Below are 15,961 nucleotides of genomic sequence, written 5' to 3' on the forward strand. Positions count from 1 at the left end.
AGTGATGTAGATCATAGGAGATAAAGGTTGATGTGTTTATTTTGCTTGTAGGTTTGGCTCTTGTCGACAAGTTGGCATTTTTTCGAGGCCCCCAGTCCCTGAGCACTGGAAGTGGTCCTGTGAGGTTGTGATCGATCAATATGTCTAGTTCGTCAGATTTCCAACACCAAACCAATCAATATCAGCGCATTATATTATGATGAAATAATTAGGATTAGATTAGCTCACAAACAATTGGAGACCAACGTATTATGACAATGTCTGGTACTAGTTACCTACAGAATCCGAACAGGCCAGTAAGTGCAAGTTGTTTGTATATATGATCGAACTAGGATCTCATACTGCAAGTTGTTTTGAAACTTCCCAGATGAATTCAGTATATATGGCCGATTTGTTAGGGATCGGCCCTTGGATTGTGTTTTTTTTCTTTTTTCTTTTTTACAAAAAACATCTTTTTGTGACAATAAGTTCTGGTGCATGCATGACTGCTGATTTTTGCATTGCTGGAAAATCATGTTCACACTTGCATAGGATCGGATACAAACAACCTATGAGCTCATGGTGGAAGTTGTTTTTACTCGAGTTCACCCCATGGATAAGTTTATCATGGGAAATTTGTTAGGGATCAACCCTTGCGTCATCTTTTTTTTTGACAAATTTTTTTGCCAAGTTTTGGTGAATTTCTAACTGTCGATTCTTGGATAGCTGACAATCAAGCTCACACATCCGAATCTGACAATCTAAACCCCAGTATCTACTTATTAGAACAGATTTGGTGAATTCCTAACTTACTCCTGAATGTGACTTGACTGAGTCAGATGAGTCAATGAAAGTCCATAGTCTAGGATGAAGCTCTATAGTTCAAGCCCATCTGTTGAATCTCAAGCTGGAACCAAGCCGCTAAACTACGGCTTTCGTTGGGACTTTGAACTACTACTAATGTTTGGGTTGTTGGAGTAGCTTACATGTATCTACCAGTGCCAGCCAGTATCTGCTTAACAGATCCAATAACGAGACCCCAATGAGTCAAGGGTACTGCATGCACCCAAATGAGTCAACCAAAAGACAGGCAGCCCGGTTTAAGGCCTATGTGGGCATGAGAATGGCATTATTTAGAGCTGATCCAGGCTGTGCTATATTAGATTGCATGTGTCCAATGTTGTGGAGTGTGTCTAAGGTTTCAGAATAGTGGTGGCCCGGCCCAAATGGTTTCAGGTTGATTCTCAGAAATCGGTTCAGGCCAGGCTGGGTCTAAAAAATGCGGCCACATCCCAGCCCATTCAAAACACACACGGGCTGGGTGTCATGGCCTTGGCTAACATATTGGCTATAATCAATGTGTGCTTGCTGGGTGCGTAGACTGCTAAAAGTTGCCATGTCTTGATCAAGAATCTTGTCACATAGCTTTATTATCATAATCAGTGTTGTTAAAAGCATGTGACTTGAAGCACAAAAGGTGTGCCTCACCTTGAGGTGAGACCCTCTGCGTCTCAAGGCACGAGCTTAAGGCATGTGCGAAGAAGAAGAAGAGTAAGAGTTTTTTAGTGACTTATATATATATATATATATATATATATATATATATATATATATATATATATATACTTTTTTTTTAAGAAGAAAAAATTCTTAGTGACTTTTTAATTTTATAGTTTTTTAATCAGTTTTATGTTGTGTATTTTTTTCACAGTTATATAATTAGTTTCTCAATTATATAATCAGTTTCTCAGTTACTTTTACATGTTAATCTCATATGTTTAGTATTTATTTTAGATTTTCTATTTTTTATTGGTTGTTGTTTCATCAATAAAGTATTCTTTTATTTATTTGTATTTTTAAATATTTTTAATAGTTTTTTTAAGTTTTCAAAAAAAAAAAAATTGAAGCTTACGCATCAGTTCTTGGTGGAGCGCCTGCCTCAACGCTTTTCACAACATTGATCATAATCTTTTTGTGAACGATAGATGGACCAATCTTTATGGATCTGCTGTTTTTTTTTTAATGAAAATAAAAGGATGATGTTAATAGTAAGTAGCACAGTAGTAAAATCCTGGTGACGATAAGTCACCCTTGTGGTTCAGTTGTTGCAAACAGAAGAAGTATGACAACAATAGTAATAACAAAAATATTGTAAAGTGGGCCACAAGGGCTTCAATCATTGGGCAGCTTGTGAATGTTACTAAGTTGACGGGACGTCACAAGTTCGAAACCTGTGGGCGGTGTCCTTTGCTGTAAGATCAAAGCTGGGTGCACTTTTAGGTGACAGGACTTTTATCAACCGAAGGCCAACTAATGTGAAGTGGGTGATGGGGTTTTTCCCTTATATTATATAAAAAAAAAATAATAAAAAGTGAAACTTTAGGATAAGGCTGGGAAACGAGTGTGGTTTGGCTCATGCTTGGCTCATAAAGTTCAAATCAATCTCATAAAGTTCAAAAATGGCTGAAAATGCATCCTTTTTAGATTGCTTTGTCAAATCAATACTTGGAAATGGTTATTTTTTTATTTATTTTTATTCTTTTAAGCTTTTAATAATCAGAAACCAAGTTTTGTTAGTTTTTGGTCAATCAAATAAGAACAAAATCAAAGTTTTTTAAACCCCATTTTTGTCCCTTGTGTTCTAAACGGGGTTTTAGCTTTTAGGTCACTTCATTACTCCATCATACGCAATAATTTCCAACAGTTGGGTGACCAAAGTCATTTTCCACACAAACAAAGGGACTTGACTTTTGGACACACTAGAATGGGATGTATATCAATTTAAGCATAATTTATTTCATAATAAAACGTATGTATGCCCTAACATGAACAGTAGAATATTCTCTTCTAAAAAGAACAGTAGAATATTCTAACATTTTTGCAGTACACAGCTACTATTTTATCTCAAGATACAGTTGGCCGGCAACAACTTTATAAGGAATTTATAGGATGTTTCTTTTTGGTAGTTGGGTTTGCTTTTCACACTATTGGATTTGCTAAAATCTTATCAACACAAAGCTATAAAACAAACACCAAGAATTGTATATATAAGGTAATTCATTTGTATAGTTGAATTTGTTTTTCACACTATTGGAGGTGCAAGACTCTAAAACACAAAGCCATAAGTGGTATATTCCAAGCAAATCGATTCCACTCATCTCGTATGTCATACCTATCTTCTTACTCATTGAGATTTCACTGATGCAAGTTGTTTCGATATGTGCTTGCTTCAGCTATTTCAGTTCTCATTTTTTGAACGTTTACTAGGTTGTTGTGCCCTAAGATCAACTGCAAACATTTGAGGTGAAAGAATTGACACAATTCTTTAGAATTCTACCTTGAAGATGGGTTAAATTTTTTTTTTCTTGGCCCAATGGCTGCTTTCTTTTTGCAGTATATCTTTCTTCTTTTGATCATATTTTCAATTTGTTTGTAAAATATTTGACATAAACAAACAAACACTACTATAAACAAACACTACAGAATTCATTACAATACCACCATACAACAAAACATCAAATCATTCACTAGAAAAAAAAAAACTAGAAAACCAATTTACAAACATCAATGCACCACTAAACATGCACAAGAATCATATGAGATGCACGGGTTTATTTTTATTTTGTTTTTTTGGTATATATATATTCTTTAAGTTACATGTGATGAAGAATGTGGGTGAGTAAGCACATTTTTTCATGGTAAGGGCACATAAAGAATAAAAAATTGAGTTGACATGCATAAAATAAACTATCACTTTACAAGTGGTGAAGCATAGTTGCCGCACCTTTTTTTCACAACCAAATTTTATAGTCCGGCAATTATTTATTTATTTTTACTAACAAAATAGCACTAACAGCGAAAAGTGGCATATAATAACAATACCCCAAAATTTAACATAGCAAAATTCTTAAGTCAATTATAACCATCAACCAAGTTATCAGATGTAAACAAAAAGGAGACCGAGTGACCTTGCCCACTTTGTTTTAATAGCACTGTTAGTCTGCACTGAATGCAAAGTGCACACGAAAATAAAGATGAATAAAATTTACAGAACAGTTTATAGGTATGGTGTGAACCATGCCTAAATGAAGGAATTTGAAATTGGAGTGACAGCCACATAAAATGTATAAATAGTTAATTGCTTATACACATCAAGAAATTAAAAAGCCACAACATACATCACTGATAACTTCAATGCAATAAAAAGATTCTCAAAAACATAAAAAGAAAAAAAGAAAAACCCTTCTCAAATGCAATAAAAATATTTAATATTGTTTTTATAAAATATACACAGTATCAACAACACATTGATGATAACATACATGTTTTTTAAGATCAAAATCTCTGAAAAATTAGTAACAACCATTAGATTTATTTATGACAATCCTCCTAACTCAAGCTTTATTCCATGCAATTTTAACAAAGAAGACTGCATAAAGTGAATACACAAACCTGAGTGGGCCACTAAACCAAAAAAAATAAGGGTGTGTTTGAGACCAACTGAGTACCCAGCTATAGATGGTCAAATCTGAGTGAACAAATGAACCAAAAAAACCCGAAAGAAACATAGAAATACTCAAGAATACAAATAAAACTCAAAGATATTCACAAGATGCAACATCGCCTTCGAACTAGAAGAAAAAAGAATTATCACACTACTTTCGAAACGTGACATAATGAAAGCGAGAGTGGTGATTTGGAACCACAAATCCCTTAGGCCTACAAAAAAAACTCAAGCTGAAATGGATGAGCTGAAGCTGAAGATATAAAAGGAGAACCGAAGCCACAACCATAGATCATGACCACAAGGCAGGAGAAGCTTTGTGGTGGTGGCTAGTGGCCCAAGCACAACGTAACAGGTGATGGTGGAGGTGGTGGTGGGACTGCTGAAAACCGGGAGGCACCACCGCACAAGGGAGGGGATTGGGGAGTTCGACAGAAGATAAAGGCAATGGCACCGAAACTCGAACTGTGGTGGTGGGCGATGCCATCGAAACTTGAAAGAATGAAGCCGTCGAGGCGAGGCAAGGGAGACTCGAGAGCGGGAGGGGAAGAGAACTGCCGATTGCCTCAAGGAGGGGAAGAGAAACCCTAGTTCAAAATCGAAAGGGTTAAAGCGGGGCAGGGCGGGTCCAAAACACCCGTTATGATGTATTTCTGGGTTGTTTTGAGGGTGCTAAGATGAAGGCGTCGTATCAAACCCCACTAGCGCACCGGTGTGTATGTAGCTGTCAAATCTGGATTTAGATATCTGTCAAATATGGATTTGGATTCAAATGTAAGAAAGACTCCATGTAGAATCCATATCTGATTTTTAATTTGCAGAGAAGGTGGTTCATGCATAATGGAGGAGGTGAACAGGTGGGTCCTTGGTGTGTTCTGCTGAGAAGGTAAACTTTTCCTAGTTGTGTAAATTGTTCTACAAAGTTCTAGTCCTGAGGTCTGATACTCAGTAAAAGAGTGGTGTTTGAGGCTGTTTGGTTTATGTAAAATTGCAAAGTTTCAGGGCTTATTTTGGTGGTTGAGTATCCACATTTGGTTTCTCTGTTCCTTGTTTATTTACTCTTGGAAACTGTGGACTAAGATTGATCATGTGATTGTGTTATTGAAGATTTGGCTTTTCATACATGTTAATTTCTGGTTAGTGGCTTCTCCAATATTATCTATCTAGACAGCACTTTGCACAATAAATCTTGCAAGCTACCACATTTTATGGGGCTGGTTATTGGTTACCAGAAAGAGTCCTATTTTTTGTTCTACTGATTGTTTATGATAATATTCTTGTGTCATAACATATCTAAGATCTAACAACCTTGATGACGTCTGATGCATTGATTTTAAGATACATGCTTTTGGTTGGGGCAGGTGAGGCCAAGTCATTCTATCTAGCTTGGTCTTGCCAATTCCTGCATCTTTTGAACAGCTTGATTCTCCTTGCCATTGCATTTAGGCAAAAGAAAATCTCAAGGCTAACACGGTAAAGATTAGTATTGATCATCATTTTCAGAAACAACTCTAATTATTGCTTAACTGCTGGCAAGAAAATATCACAAACTATAGCTTAATTGCTAGCAAAAACACCTCAAGTATGGATGCAATTTATATACTTCAGAACTATGATCCCAGGTTTTTTGGACAATGTTTTTACTCATCTCTTAGCTTAGGTGGTTTCTAGTTTCTTTTGCAATTATATTTGTTTTCCAATTCATATTGTAAGAACTGCTGGTCTTTTCTCTTTGGTTAAATTACTTTTGTATTTTGAATTATATTTGTATTTGCTATATGTATGTGACAGGAAATATAATTAAAAAAAAATAATCCAAATCTAAATCAAATTTAGATCCAGTTTCAATCCACATCTAGTTGTTGTTTGGATTTAGATCCAGGTATTATTCAGATTTAGATCCATCAGCTATCCAAACCCAATTGATATTCAGATCCATTATTAAGATCTCGATCCAGTTATTGTTTAGATCCATACCCACTTACAGTTTAGATCTATATCCAAACTTAGGATCCATATCCAATTTGAACCTAGATCTTCCCATCCTAGTCAAGAGGTTATTCAAGGTAGTTCATATCGAGGTTATCTATCTCACCTAGTACAGGGTGTGGACCAAGTTTTTGCGAGTAGGTGAAAACTCGGTTGTATCTTGGGTATATAGTTGCACGAGTACTCATTGCATCGAAGACTTGATTCTAAGTGGAGCAACTATCTCTTGAAAAATAGCGTGTTTACACGTGCCTCTGAGCTCATTGGTTCAATCTTAGTTGCCTGACCCACTGAAGTTAAGGTAAAGTTTTCAACATTTTTCAAATGATATTCTTGCATATGGCGACTGTAAAAGTTGGAAACTACGAGCTGCTCAAGTTAACTCAGTTCGATGGCAGAAATTTAAAATGATGGAAACACAAGGTGTTCATCTTCCTCACAATTGTAAATGTGGTATACATGCTCACTTAGGATTGTCCTAAAGAACGGGAGGACAAAACCATTGCTGAAAATCGCAAAAGACAAAAGTAGAAGAATGATGACTTCATGTATCACGAACATATAATAAATGCATTCTCCGACACCTTGTTTGACCTTTACTCGGAAGTCAGCACTGTAAAGAAGTTGTAGGAAGCCCTTGAAAGCAAGTACAAAACTAAGAATGAAGGAAATCGTAAGTTTTTTTATTAATAAGTATATGGATTTCAAATTCTTTGATGTTAAACAGTGTCTGAATCAGGAGATGTTGCCTTTAGAAATTTGGTTAATGACCTCTAGGCTTGCAGGGTTCCCACGTATAGCGGTTGGATGCACGGGGGTACGTGTGGGTTAAGGCTAATTCTTCCAAGGATCACATTAAGTGATTTCAATTGAGTATGGTAACTCGGGGCTAGGAAAGTGAATGCCTAGGCACCGACAAATGAGTCTAAGTGATGCTTTTCGCTATCGTGTTTAATCATCAACTAGTCTTTGGACTGAGGGCAACAAGGTCTTATTCCTTTAATGGTGAGGTTTTGTTGTAGCATGCACATAGAGTTGCAATACGCTCCATGTCACGCAAGGCTAAGAAAAGTTTATGCCTTTTTTGAAAGTAATAGCTGGTATGTGATGGCTATGCACTAAGTGACATGGACTACATAGAAAAAACATCTGGAGATGTGTTTGATCAACTTTTGCTAGGCAGCTACGTACGAGGTGGTGCGTAGGGCCAATGAAAATGATTCAGCATATGAAAAAGCGTTGGTGCCCGGCATTTGACCGTTAGGCTGGTCAGATTGGATAGTTTGGTGCATTGCGAGTTTGCGAAATATTCTTTGCCCATGACAAATTAGTTGCAAGTGAGCGACTGAAAGACTTGCGGTAGTAAGGAATGATCGTCGTGTTGCACTGGCTTATTGAAGAAATAGGCCTGTGACAATTTCAGACCTCTTTAAAAACATATTTGCATAAGATTTTTGCTTAATCAAAACTTGTAGATGTGTTGATCATTGTTTAATTACTAAAAACATGCTTTTGATCTAATCAAATTAACAAAAAAAAAAAAAAAATTAGTTAATCAAGTTTTTGGTGCACTAGCCCACAAGGGCTTCTGGTAAGGGCAACTTGTGAATGTCACCAAGTTAACAGTCACAACTTCAAAATCCATGTGGCATTCTTTGTTGCGAGGTTGAAGTTGGGTGTATTCTTCTATGGTTATAGGCAAGGGTTTTACCAACTGGAGGTCAATCAATGAGAGTAAAAAGAAGTTTTCAATGCAATATATACTATTGATTTTTTCATTGACTTAAAAACACATCCAAACATAAAAAGTGGTTAAACTAATATATGTTTTGTATTAAATAAAATATAAAAATTATGTTGGTTTAAATTAAAAAAAAACACATGCAAATATGTTTTCTAAAAGGGTTTGGGATTGTGAGAGAGAGAAATTAACTCTGAGCTACCCATTACTCTAATAAGGTTTTCACGTACATGTGCGTTTCACAAAACATTGTGCTGCCCATCCCTTTAGGGCATGTTTGATGGTTTGTCCAAGGTTGGAAGAAATGAACAAAAAGAACGGAACAAAGCATTGGTTATGTTCGTTCTGTAACAACTGTTCTAAGTCCAACGTTTGGCTGGACCCTACTCAAATGCTATGTTCGAAATGTCCGTGTTGTTTGATGACGATGTGCGAACAACTTGGACAGTCATGAATAATGGGTCCAATTAAAACAATGAAAATCTGTTGAAAGAGCATCAAAGCACATTTCAAAGACTCATTGACAGGAAAATTGTGCATACATGGATACAACTGACGACCCCACACAGGAGACTCCCATCCACGATTCCCCACATGGATCACCTCTGCTCGCTGTTGGTTGGTTCAGTGAGTTGTATATAACTTGAAGGGCTTGAACTAAACAAAAAGGGATGATGGTTGGTACCATAGATTAAACAAAAAAAAAAAACGGTCAAAGCTGCAATGGATAGAATCATTCGTCTGATGAAAAAGATTCAACTGCATTCTTGTTTTATAGTCAAGACTTACACATTCCACAACCAATATTATTTATGCACATCAAACAAGCGACATTCCTGGTAAATAGTACTTGGAATTTTAACATTTGGGAGATTACTGCATGTTTTATAGTTAAGCAGTGTTCTTAACTATGCTAACCAGATGAAGATCAATAAATAGTAAGGTGTCAACGGAAATGGGATATTTTAATGAACCTTTTCATGCCCTTTTTCAGAATCCTACATAGTTAAAGAACTATTTTTTCCAAAATCAAACATGAAATTTTCTCTCATGGTTAATCATAAATTGATAGGTACAAAAACTCATATACCAAAACCAAAATTATACTTTTATAACTTCTCCCAGAGACCATCTTCATCTACCATTGATGGTGGTGATGTCTGAAAATGCATCCCTAACAACAGTGATAAGCAAACCATCAAATGGCAAAAAGACATGAACAAACTGCAACTAAGTAGAAGAACAGATAAAACTGCAACTAAGTAGAAGAACAGATAAAACCATTTTCTCCTTTTCATTTCTTTAACACATAAATAAAACACTAGTCAGAAAATGCAGGGAAGGATATCCATTTCTTCCATTGCAACCAAAGAGAAAAACCAGATTTTGATCCGGGAAATACCAAAAAAAAAATGCATAAACAAAAAAGGGTTTTTTCCTCTTCTGCTCGTTATTTTACAAAATGCAAGAGCCGGGAAGAAATTACCGTCCGCTTGATCAGTGGTGGCTCGAACGGCATGAAGAAGAAGCAAAATCCAAAATGGCAAGAAACTCATTCTAAAGAGACCTTCCATCTTCCTCTTTCATGGCTACAAACACTCCATTTTCTTCTTCCCTTTCTCCTTTTCCCAGAAATAACAACAAAATCTAGAAAGAGAGATTCTCCGTTTCACAGAAACAACAATAAAATCTAGAAAGATATGGAGATCTGTCTACTTCTTCTCAGTTCTATGCCTTAGTCAACCTCGGTCAACAACGCATCATAGGAACACTCAAGAAATGCATAAAAAAATCAATATGAAAGGTCGACGGGGCAGCACCGTCATCGTGGCCAGCGGCAGACGAGGAGGAGGAGCCACTATTTTGCTGCCGAAGGGATGCCCCCTCTTGGCGCCGAAGGCGGTGGTGCCGCCACCCATCGCTCCAGCGGAGCCCTTGCATACTGAGAGAGAGAGAGAGAGAGAGAGAGAGAGAGAGAGAGAGAGAGAGAGGTGGATAAAAAATTACATATAATTATGGACGCGGCGAACGCAGAGAATGCCGTCTGCCGCGTCCAAGGTTTGTCCGATTAGGTTGTTACTAACGGGATTTTCGTCTGAATCCCGCTGGGAACGGCGCATCAAACATGTCCTTAAGGTGAACCTTTCTGGCTCAGATTGTTGCCCCAAAAAATATCTGACTGATTCTTGAGCTGAACCAGGTGTCATTCAAAGGAAGAGCGGTACTTTTTTTTTTGTCAACTCGGAGTCTGCTTGTACAAAGAACACACTTAAAACCTCAAACTCATTAACGTATCCAACGTGAACATCCACACCCTCTTCCCAAAATTCAAAATTTGATTTCTGCCCAAATTTTGCCAAAATCTCCACCATTTGATTCCCAAAACAAAACCAACACGCCTCAAACTCTCTAAAAAAAACCAATATACCTTTTTGACTTCTTTTAATAGTACACATCTTAAAATATAACATCTTACACTATCTTCTTTCTTTCAACAACATAAATGACCCAAAAGTTTACAATCACTACTTACACCAATCATTGCACTGAGGTGTATCAAATTTTATAAATAGATCATGTCATTAACTCAATGTATAAAAAACTCGATAGTTACCAAAAAAAAAGAGAGAATGTTCATCCATTTTTTCAACTTTAGTGTTTTTAGCATGGCAATCCTGTTTTAGGTGGGGGTTTTGGGAGCAGAAAATATCGAGAAAATTTAGGTTAAGCTATATTAATTCTTATCATGGGTATGGTCACACAAGATAAAAACAACACTTTGTGCCCTGCTTGACTTGACTCCCAAGACCAACTGAGCCCATCTGCAACCAACTAGTTTCCCGGCACATACCCAATCGATTCTAGTCCACATGAGTGTGATCACGCGACTAGTCGGTTCAGGGCCCATCCCAAGTCATGGCCAAACCGAGCCAGCTAGCTTGACTGGTCACAAAGCACAACATTTCCAACGCGACCAATTGATCCTAGTCAAGGTCATACTTCCTTGCCATGCCTAGTCATGTTTCAGCATAAGCCAATAAACCTAATGGTGGTTGTGCGAGCCGTTCAAGAATCAAACATCCAAGCCAAGTAGCCAACACTCACCAAGCCAAGTAGCCAACTACCGAACTGGATCAAGTCGAGCCATTGTGGTTCGATAGGATATGAAACTGGTCCTAGACATTTTGTAATTAACTAATTAAATTAATTAACTTTTAATTAAGGAACCAATAATAATAAATACTTTATTTAGAAAAAAAATGGGAAAATTATTGAAGATTATATATAAAAGGCAGGTTGGTTTTTTAGGAGAGAGAGAGAGAATTCTTGTGTGCCATACAGGTGTTTGATCCGGCCATCTCTCTCGGCCCATCGCCACTCCACAGCACCACCAAATCCCTAGATTGCCCCATTATCTCCCCTTCCCCAAAATTTTAGGGTTTTCCTATTCTCCCCGATTCTGATCGATGTGGGCTTCCGATCCCCATTAATCGGGGGTTCCTCTTCTTTTTCATCCTTTCTTCCGCTGGTGCTGATGGTAGGGCTTGAATTCTAGGGTTTCTTTCGGTTTTCGGCCGGCGGGGGGTCCGATTCGACCGGTTTGCGGCGGCGACGGCATGGTGCAAGGCACGTAGGGTTAAGGTTTTTTCCTCTCCCTGGATGAGGGGTGCCTATGGGATGGAAGGATCGGGAGGAGGCGCCATGAAATTGTGGTCGTCGCAGAGCGGTAGAGTTGGTCTCCGGTGCCGGTTCCGGTTCCGATCGGCTTTTGGCTCGTTCTCCGTCGCATCCGAAGCGTTTTCAGACATGGATAGCCAGATTCAGAGCGGTCAGATGGCTGAGGCTCGTCTTTGAGTGGGGAAGCGGCTTCAGAGGTGGTGGGTTGTGGTTGGGAGCGGGCCTGAGGCGGATGGATAGGATGAATGGCTTGCCGTTGGATAATGGCTGTTCCGGACAGTCCGAGCCGCCCGATGCCGTGATCGCCGAAACGGACCCTACTGGTAGATACATCCGGGTACGTCGAGATCCCGCGTTCTTTTTGAGAACTGCAAGCTTGTGATTCGTGAACTCTTTGGCATACGCAAAGAATTGAAATTTGTTTCTGGGTTTAGAATTCAGATTGGTTCGGGCAGAAGTTTTACTGAATTGCTACTGTTTCTTTTATGTTGCTGCATATTTTTATTGGTTCTCTCTCTCTCTCTGAATTTTTCTGAATGCAATTTTTTTTGTACGGTGGATATTGTTTATTGAGCAGTATAACGAAGTGCTGGGTAGAGGAGCATTCAAGACAGTGTATCCTTTAAAAATCTCCTTTTATTTACTTCTCATGATTTATTTAAGGAAGAACAAAACAAGTTGGAATCGGACCCTTAACCAGTTGTATTTAGATATAGGTCTTTTGACGAAGTTGATGGAATAGAAGTGGCATGGAACCAAGTTAGAATAGGTGATGTCTTGCGGTCGCCTGAGGACTTGGAGCGACTGTATTCAGAAGTGCATTTGCTCAAGTCGCTTAAACACGATAACGTCATCAAATTTTTTAACTCTTGGGTTGATGATCAGAAGAAGACCATCAACATAATAACAGAGTTGTTTACTTCTGGGAGTCTAAGTCAGTAAGTTGGAGCCGCCTCCTTTGATTATTCCTTTGTAACTTGTGTTAGCGTATTGGTTCTTGAAAGAGGTAAAAACATTCTACATCAAGTCTGCGAGTGTAACAACTCCCGAAATCATTCCAGGTATCGTAAAAAGCACAAACATGTTGACATGAAGGCTATAAAGAACTGGGCAAGGCAGATTCTTCGGGGACTGCAATACCTTCATTGGCATAACCCACCCATTATCCACAGAGATTTGAAATGTGATAACATATTCGTTAATGGTAATCATGGAGAAGTGAAGATTGGAGATCTTGGATTGGCAACTGTTATGCAGCAGCCAAGTGCCCATAGTGTGATTGGTAATAAATAGCTTGAATTGTTTATGGGTAGAGAATATGATTTTGGGTTTGAGCTTATCAATCTTTACCTCTATGTAATGTATTTTCAATAGGGACTCCTGAGTTCATGGCTCCAGAGCTTTACGAGGAAGAGTACAATGAACTGGTTGACATATATTCCTTTGGCATGTGCTTGCTGGAGATGGTCACTTTTGAATACCCTTACAGTGAATGCAAGAATCCTGCCCAGATTTATAAGAAAGTTTCTTCTGTAAGTTTGTTGACATGTTAGGTAAAATTCATGTGATTGTATATGCTGTTGTTTTTAATCTATCGTTTTGCTGGCAGGGAATCAAACCTGCGGCCTTAGGCAAAGTTAAAGACCCTCAGGTAAAGATACTTATTGAGAAATGTTTAGCTCCTGCAGCAGAAAGACCTCCTGCAAGGGAACTGTTGAAAGATCCATTTCTTCAGTGCATTGATCCAAAAGAGCAAGTCCGCAATCCTCTACAGTTTCCCAATTTTGTGCCTAAAACATTAAATGTAGGTGGCTCCTCTCTTCTCTCTGATGGGACGTCAGTTGCTCAGATCAAGTCTGGACCGTTGTCCATGGATATAGATTATGACTACAATCATCTTTCCATGAGTCCTAATCCAGAAAGTAGTGTCATTGCTCAACATTTGCCGTGCTTGGAATTCGAGAGATCTAACAAAAACCATGAATTCAAGTTGAAGGTGGAGAAAAGTGATGCTAATTCTATATCACTAATTCTGCGGATAGCTGATCCTTGTGGTAAGTGAATTGTCCGGCTCAAAGTGTGTGAACTTTATTACCTTGTAGAGTGATTTGCCTGCCTGTTGTGTTATGCTAGGATGCACCTCATTTGAAGCCTTAATTGTGTTAATTAGATTTACTCGTGCTGTAGGACGTGTGAAGAATGTCCATTTCATGTTTTACCTTGATAGCGACACTGCACTTTCGGTTGCCAGCGAGATGATGGAGCAACTGGACCTCTCGGACCAGGATGTGACATTTATTGCTGAATTCATTGATTTCCTGATAATGAAATTGGTTCCGGAGTGGAAACCATCTTCCATGGTTCAGTCATTGAATGGTACAAATTGCATCTATACAGATTCTAAAGACCCTGAGCATGACCGGTTCTCCATTGGCTATTCATGGGATGCAGTTAGTGGCAGCAAGGCTGTCAGGATTGCGGAGGATGTTCTGTCGCAGTCAGACTTGGGGAGTTCTTGCCTTGATCTGAATTCCATTGAGGGATCTGTACTGCCTAGTGAGGTTACTTTATTTACAAAGTTGGATGATGCTATGTCCCATGGTGGCTTTGATTCGCCTTCGAGTTTGGACACCAGAGAGGACCAAGATTCTCCTGTCTCATTTGTCTCTGGAATCTCAAATGAATATTGTAATGTCATCGATTCAGCTGCTATCGGAGTGAGGAAACATGGCAGTGGGGATGTTCTTGTGACAAATTTAGATTTGTCTGTCTGTAATGTAAGTGATCTTGCCAACATTTCAAACTTGCGAACCAATGCCTCGTTGCCGTCGGAGGAAGATGGGTTGAAGTCGGAGTTGCATATGATTGAATTACGGTATCAACAATTATTTCAGGAACTCTCAAGGCAGCGAGAGGAAGCAATGGAGGAGGCAAGGAAGAGATGCATAACAAAGAAGAAAGTGAGCGGTGTTTGATTGAAATTCGCGTTGATGTTCTTTTTTCTTTTTCTTTTTTTCCTTGCCCTCTTTTTTTTTTCCTAGATGAAGAATACCATTGCTTATTTTCTCTAAATTTTACTGGATTTTTCTTCAATGAGATGTGAAGCCAGTTTGAGTTGAGCCCAATGTCTTTTAGATTTTGTGATATAATGACAAGGTATTTATATACTTTTTTGACATTGGAATTATGGTGTAAAGCATTTCCATGTTCGTACATTAAATATGTAAAAAAGAGAGTATCTACAAGCCTCTAGGACGTGCCTCCTTTCTCTAATATTCGTAAGCATAATCTGTTGTATTTTTGCACAAAAGCCTCTCAACCAGTGGACTTGGGTGGAAAAGAGGTGAAGAAAAGAAGTCTCACTGTTGCATCGGTTCCAACAACCTATGTTCTCGTGTTTGGGATGGAGAAAAGGAAAAAAAACGTATGTGATACAACCAACAATCGTTGATGACTGATCTTGGAGGTGGTCAGAACGTTCCTGATTGATAAGGAAGCTGTAATTCAGCCATCTCAATAGTTTCTTTTTTTATCTTTTGATAAAAATTTCTGGCAGCTCTTGGAAACAATAAAACTTTTTAAGCCAACTCCTGCAACTCCAACTCGGATTATCTCTAGTTGTTTTTAAGAACAGTGGTCATCCAATTTCCCTTAGGTGGTAACTGCAGGGCGCTGGTTTCCTCCTACACGACTAGTTGAAAATCAATTTTTACAGCCTTTTTCATCAGCATTGGCGTCTAGGCTTCACAGTAAGAAATCATCAAGGTCATTTTCTGACAGCAGGTTGGACATGGGGCGACTTTTCACTTCAACATAGAGAGTGGAATCTTTGGCCAAATATCCTATCCCTGCTAAGTGCCCAACAGCAAATCATTATTGAAAGTTGCAGGTGAGATTTAGTTCGTCTTATGATAACCATGTTGAAGGAAGATGGCGTCCAGGTCCTAATTGCAGAGAATATTCTTAATTCTCTGTATCAATTCAGACGCTTCAGAATAGTGTATGTGCCAAAAATGTTCAATAACTTCCGAAGAATGATGCTAGCTCATATGGCCTTTCTGGGTCCCCTA

The 15,961-nt window shown here is 38.4% G+C and overlaps 1 protein-coding gene across 1 annotated transcript; it reads left to right on the forward strand.

The window, feature by feature from the left end:
• Positions 1 to 11,521: 11,521 nt before the first annotated feature.
• LOC149833072 (putative serine/threonine-protein kinase WNK6) lies at positions 11,522 to 15,067 on the forward strand. Its single transcript, XM_090014880.1, has 7 exons — positions 11,522 to 12,228; positions 12,469 to 12,506; positions 12,602 to 12,829; positions 12,953 to 13,173; positions 13,266 to 13,423; positions 13,501 to 13,945; positions 14,079 to 15,067. Exons 1-7 carry the CDS (start codon positions 12,124 to 12,126, stop codon positions 14,864 to 14,866), a joined length of 1,983 nt encoding a protein of 660 aa, XP_089871006.1. The 5' UTR covers positions 11,522 to 12,123; the 3' UTR covers positions 14,867 to 15,067.
• The last annotated feature ends 894 nt before the right edge of the window (positions 15,068 to 15,961 follow it).

The sequence above is a fragment of the Nuphar pumila genome, chromosome 7 (genome assembly GCF_984573655.1).
Source record: "Nuphar pumila chromosome 7, dmNupPumi1.hap1.1, whole genome shotgun sequence".
Classification (NCBI taxonomy): Eukaryota; Viridiplantae; Streptophyta; class Magnoliopsida; order Nymphaeales; family Nymphaeaceae; genus Nuphar; species Nuphar pumila.

Bases quoted from the DNA above. Each gene is read 5' to 3' on its own strand.
- LOC149833072 (XM_090014880.1), top strand. From the start codon at position 12,124: ATGGATAGGATGAATGGCTTGCCGTTGGATAATGGCTGTTCCGGACAG. The intron at 12,507-12,601 runs GTATCCTTTAAA...AGTTGTATTTAG, and splicing joins AGAGGAGCATTCAAGACAGT to ATATAGGTCTTTTGACGAAG. The intron at 12,830-12,952 runs GTAAGTTGGAGC...AAATCATTCCAG, and splicing joins ACTTCTGGGAGTCTAAGTCA to GTATCGTAAAAAGCACAAAC.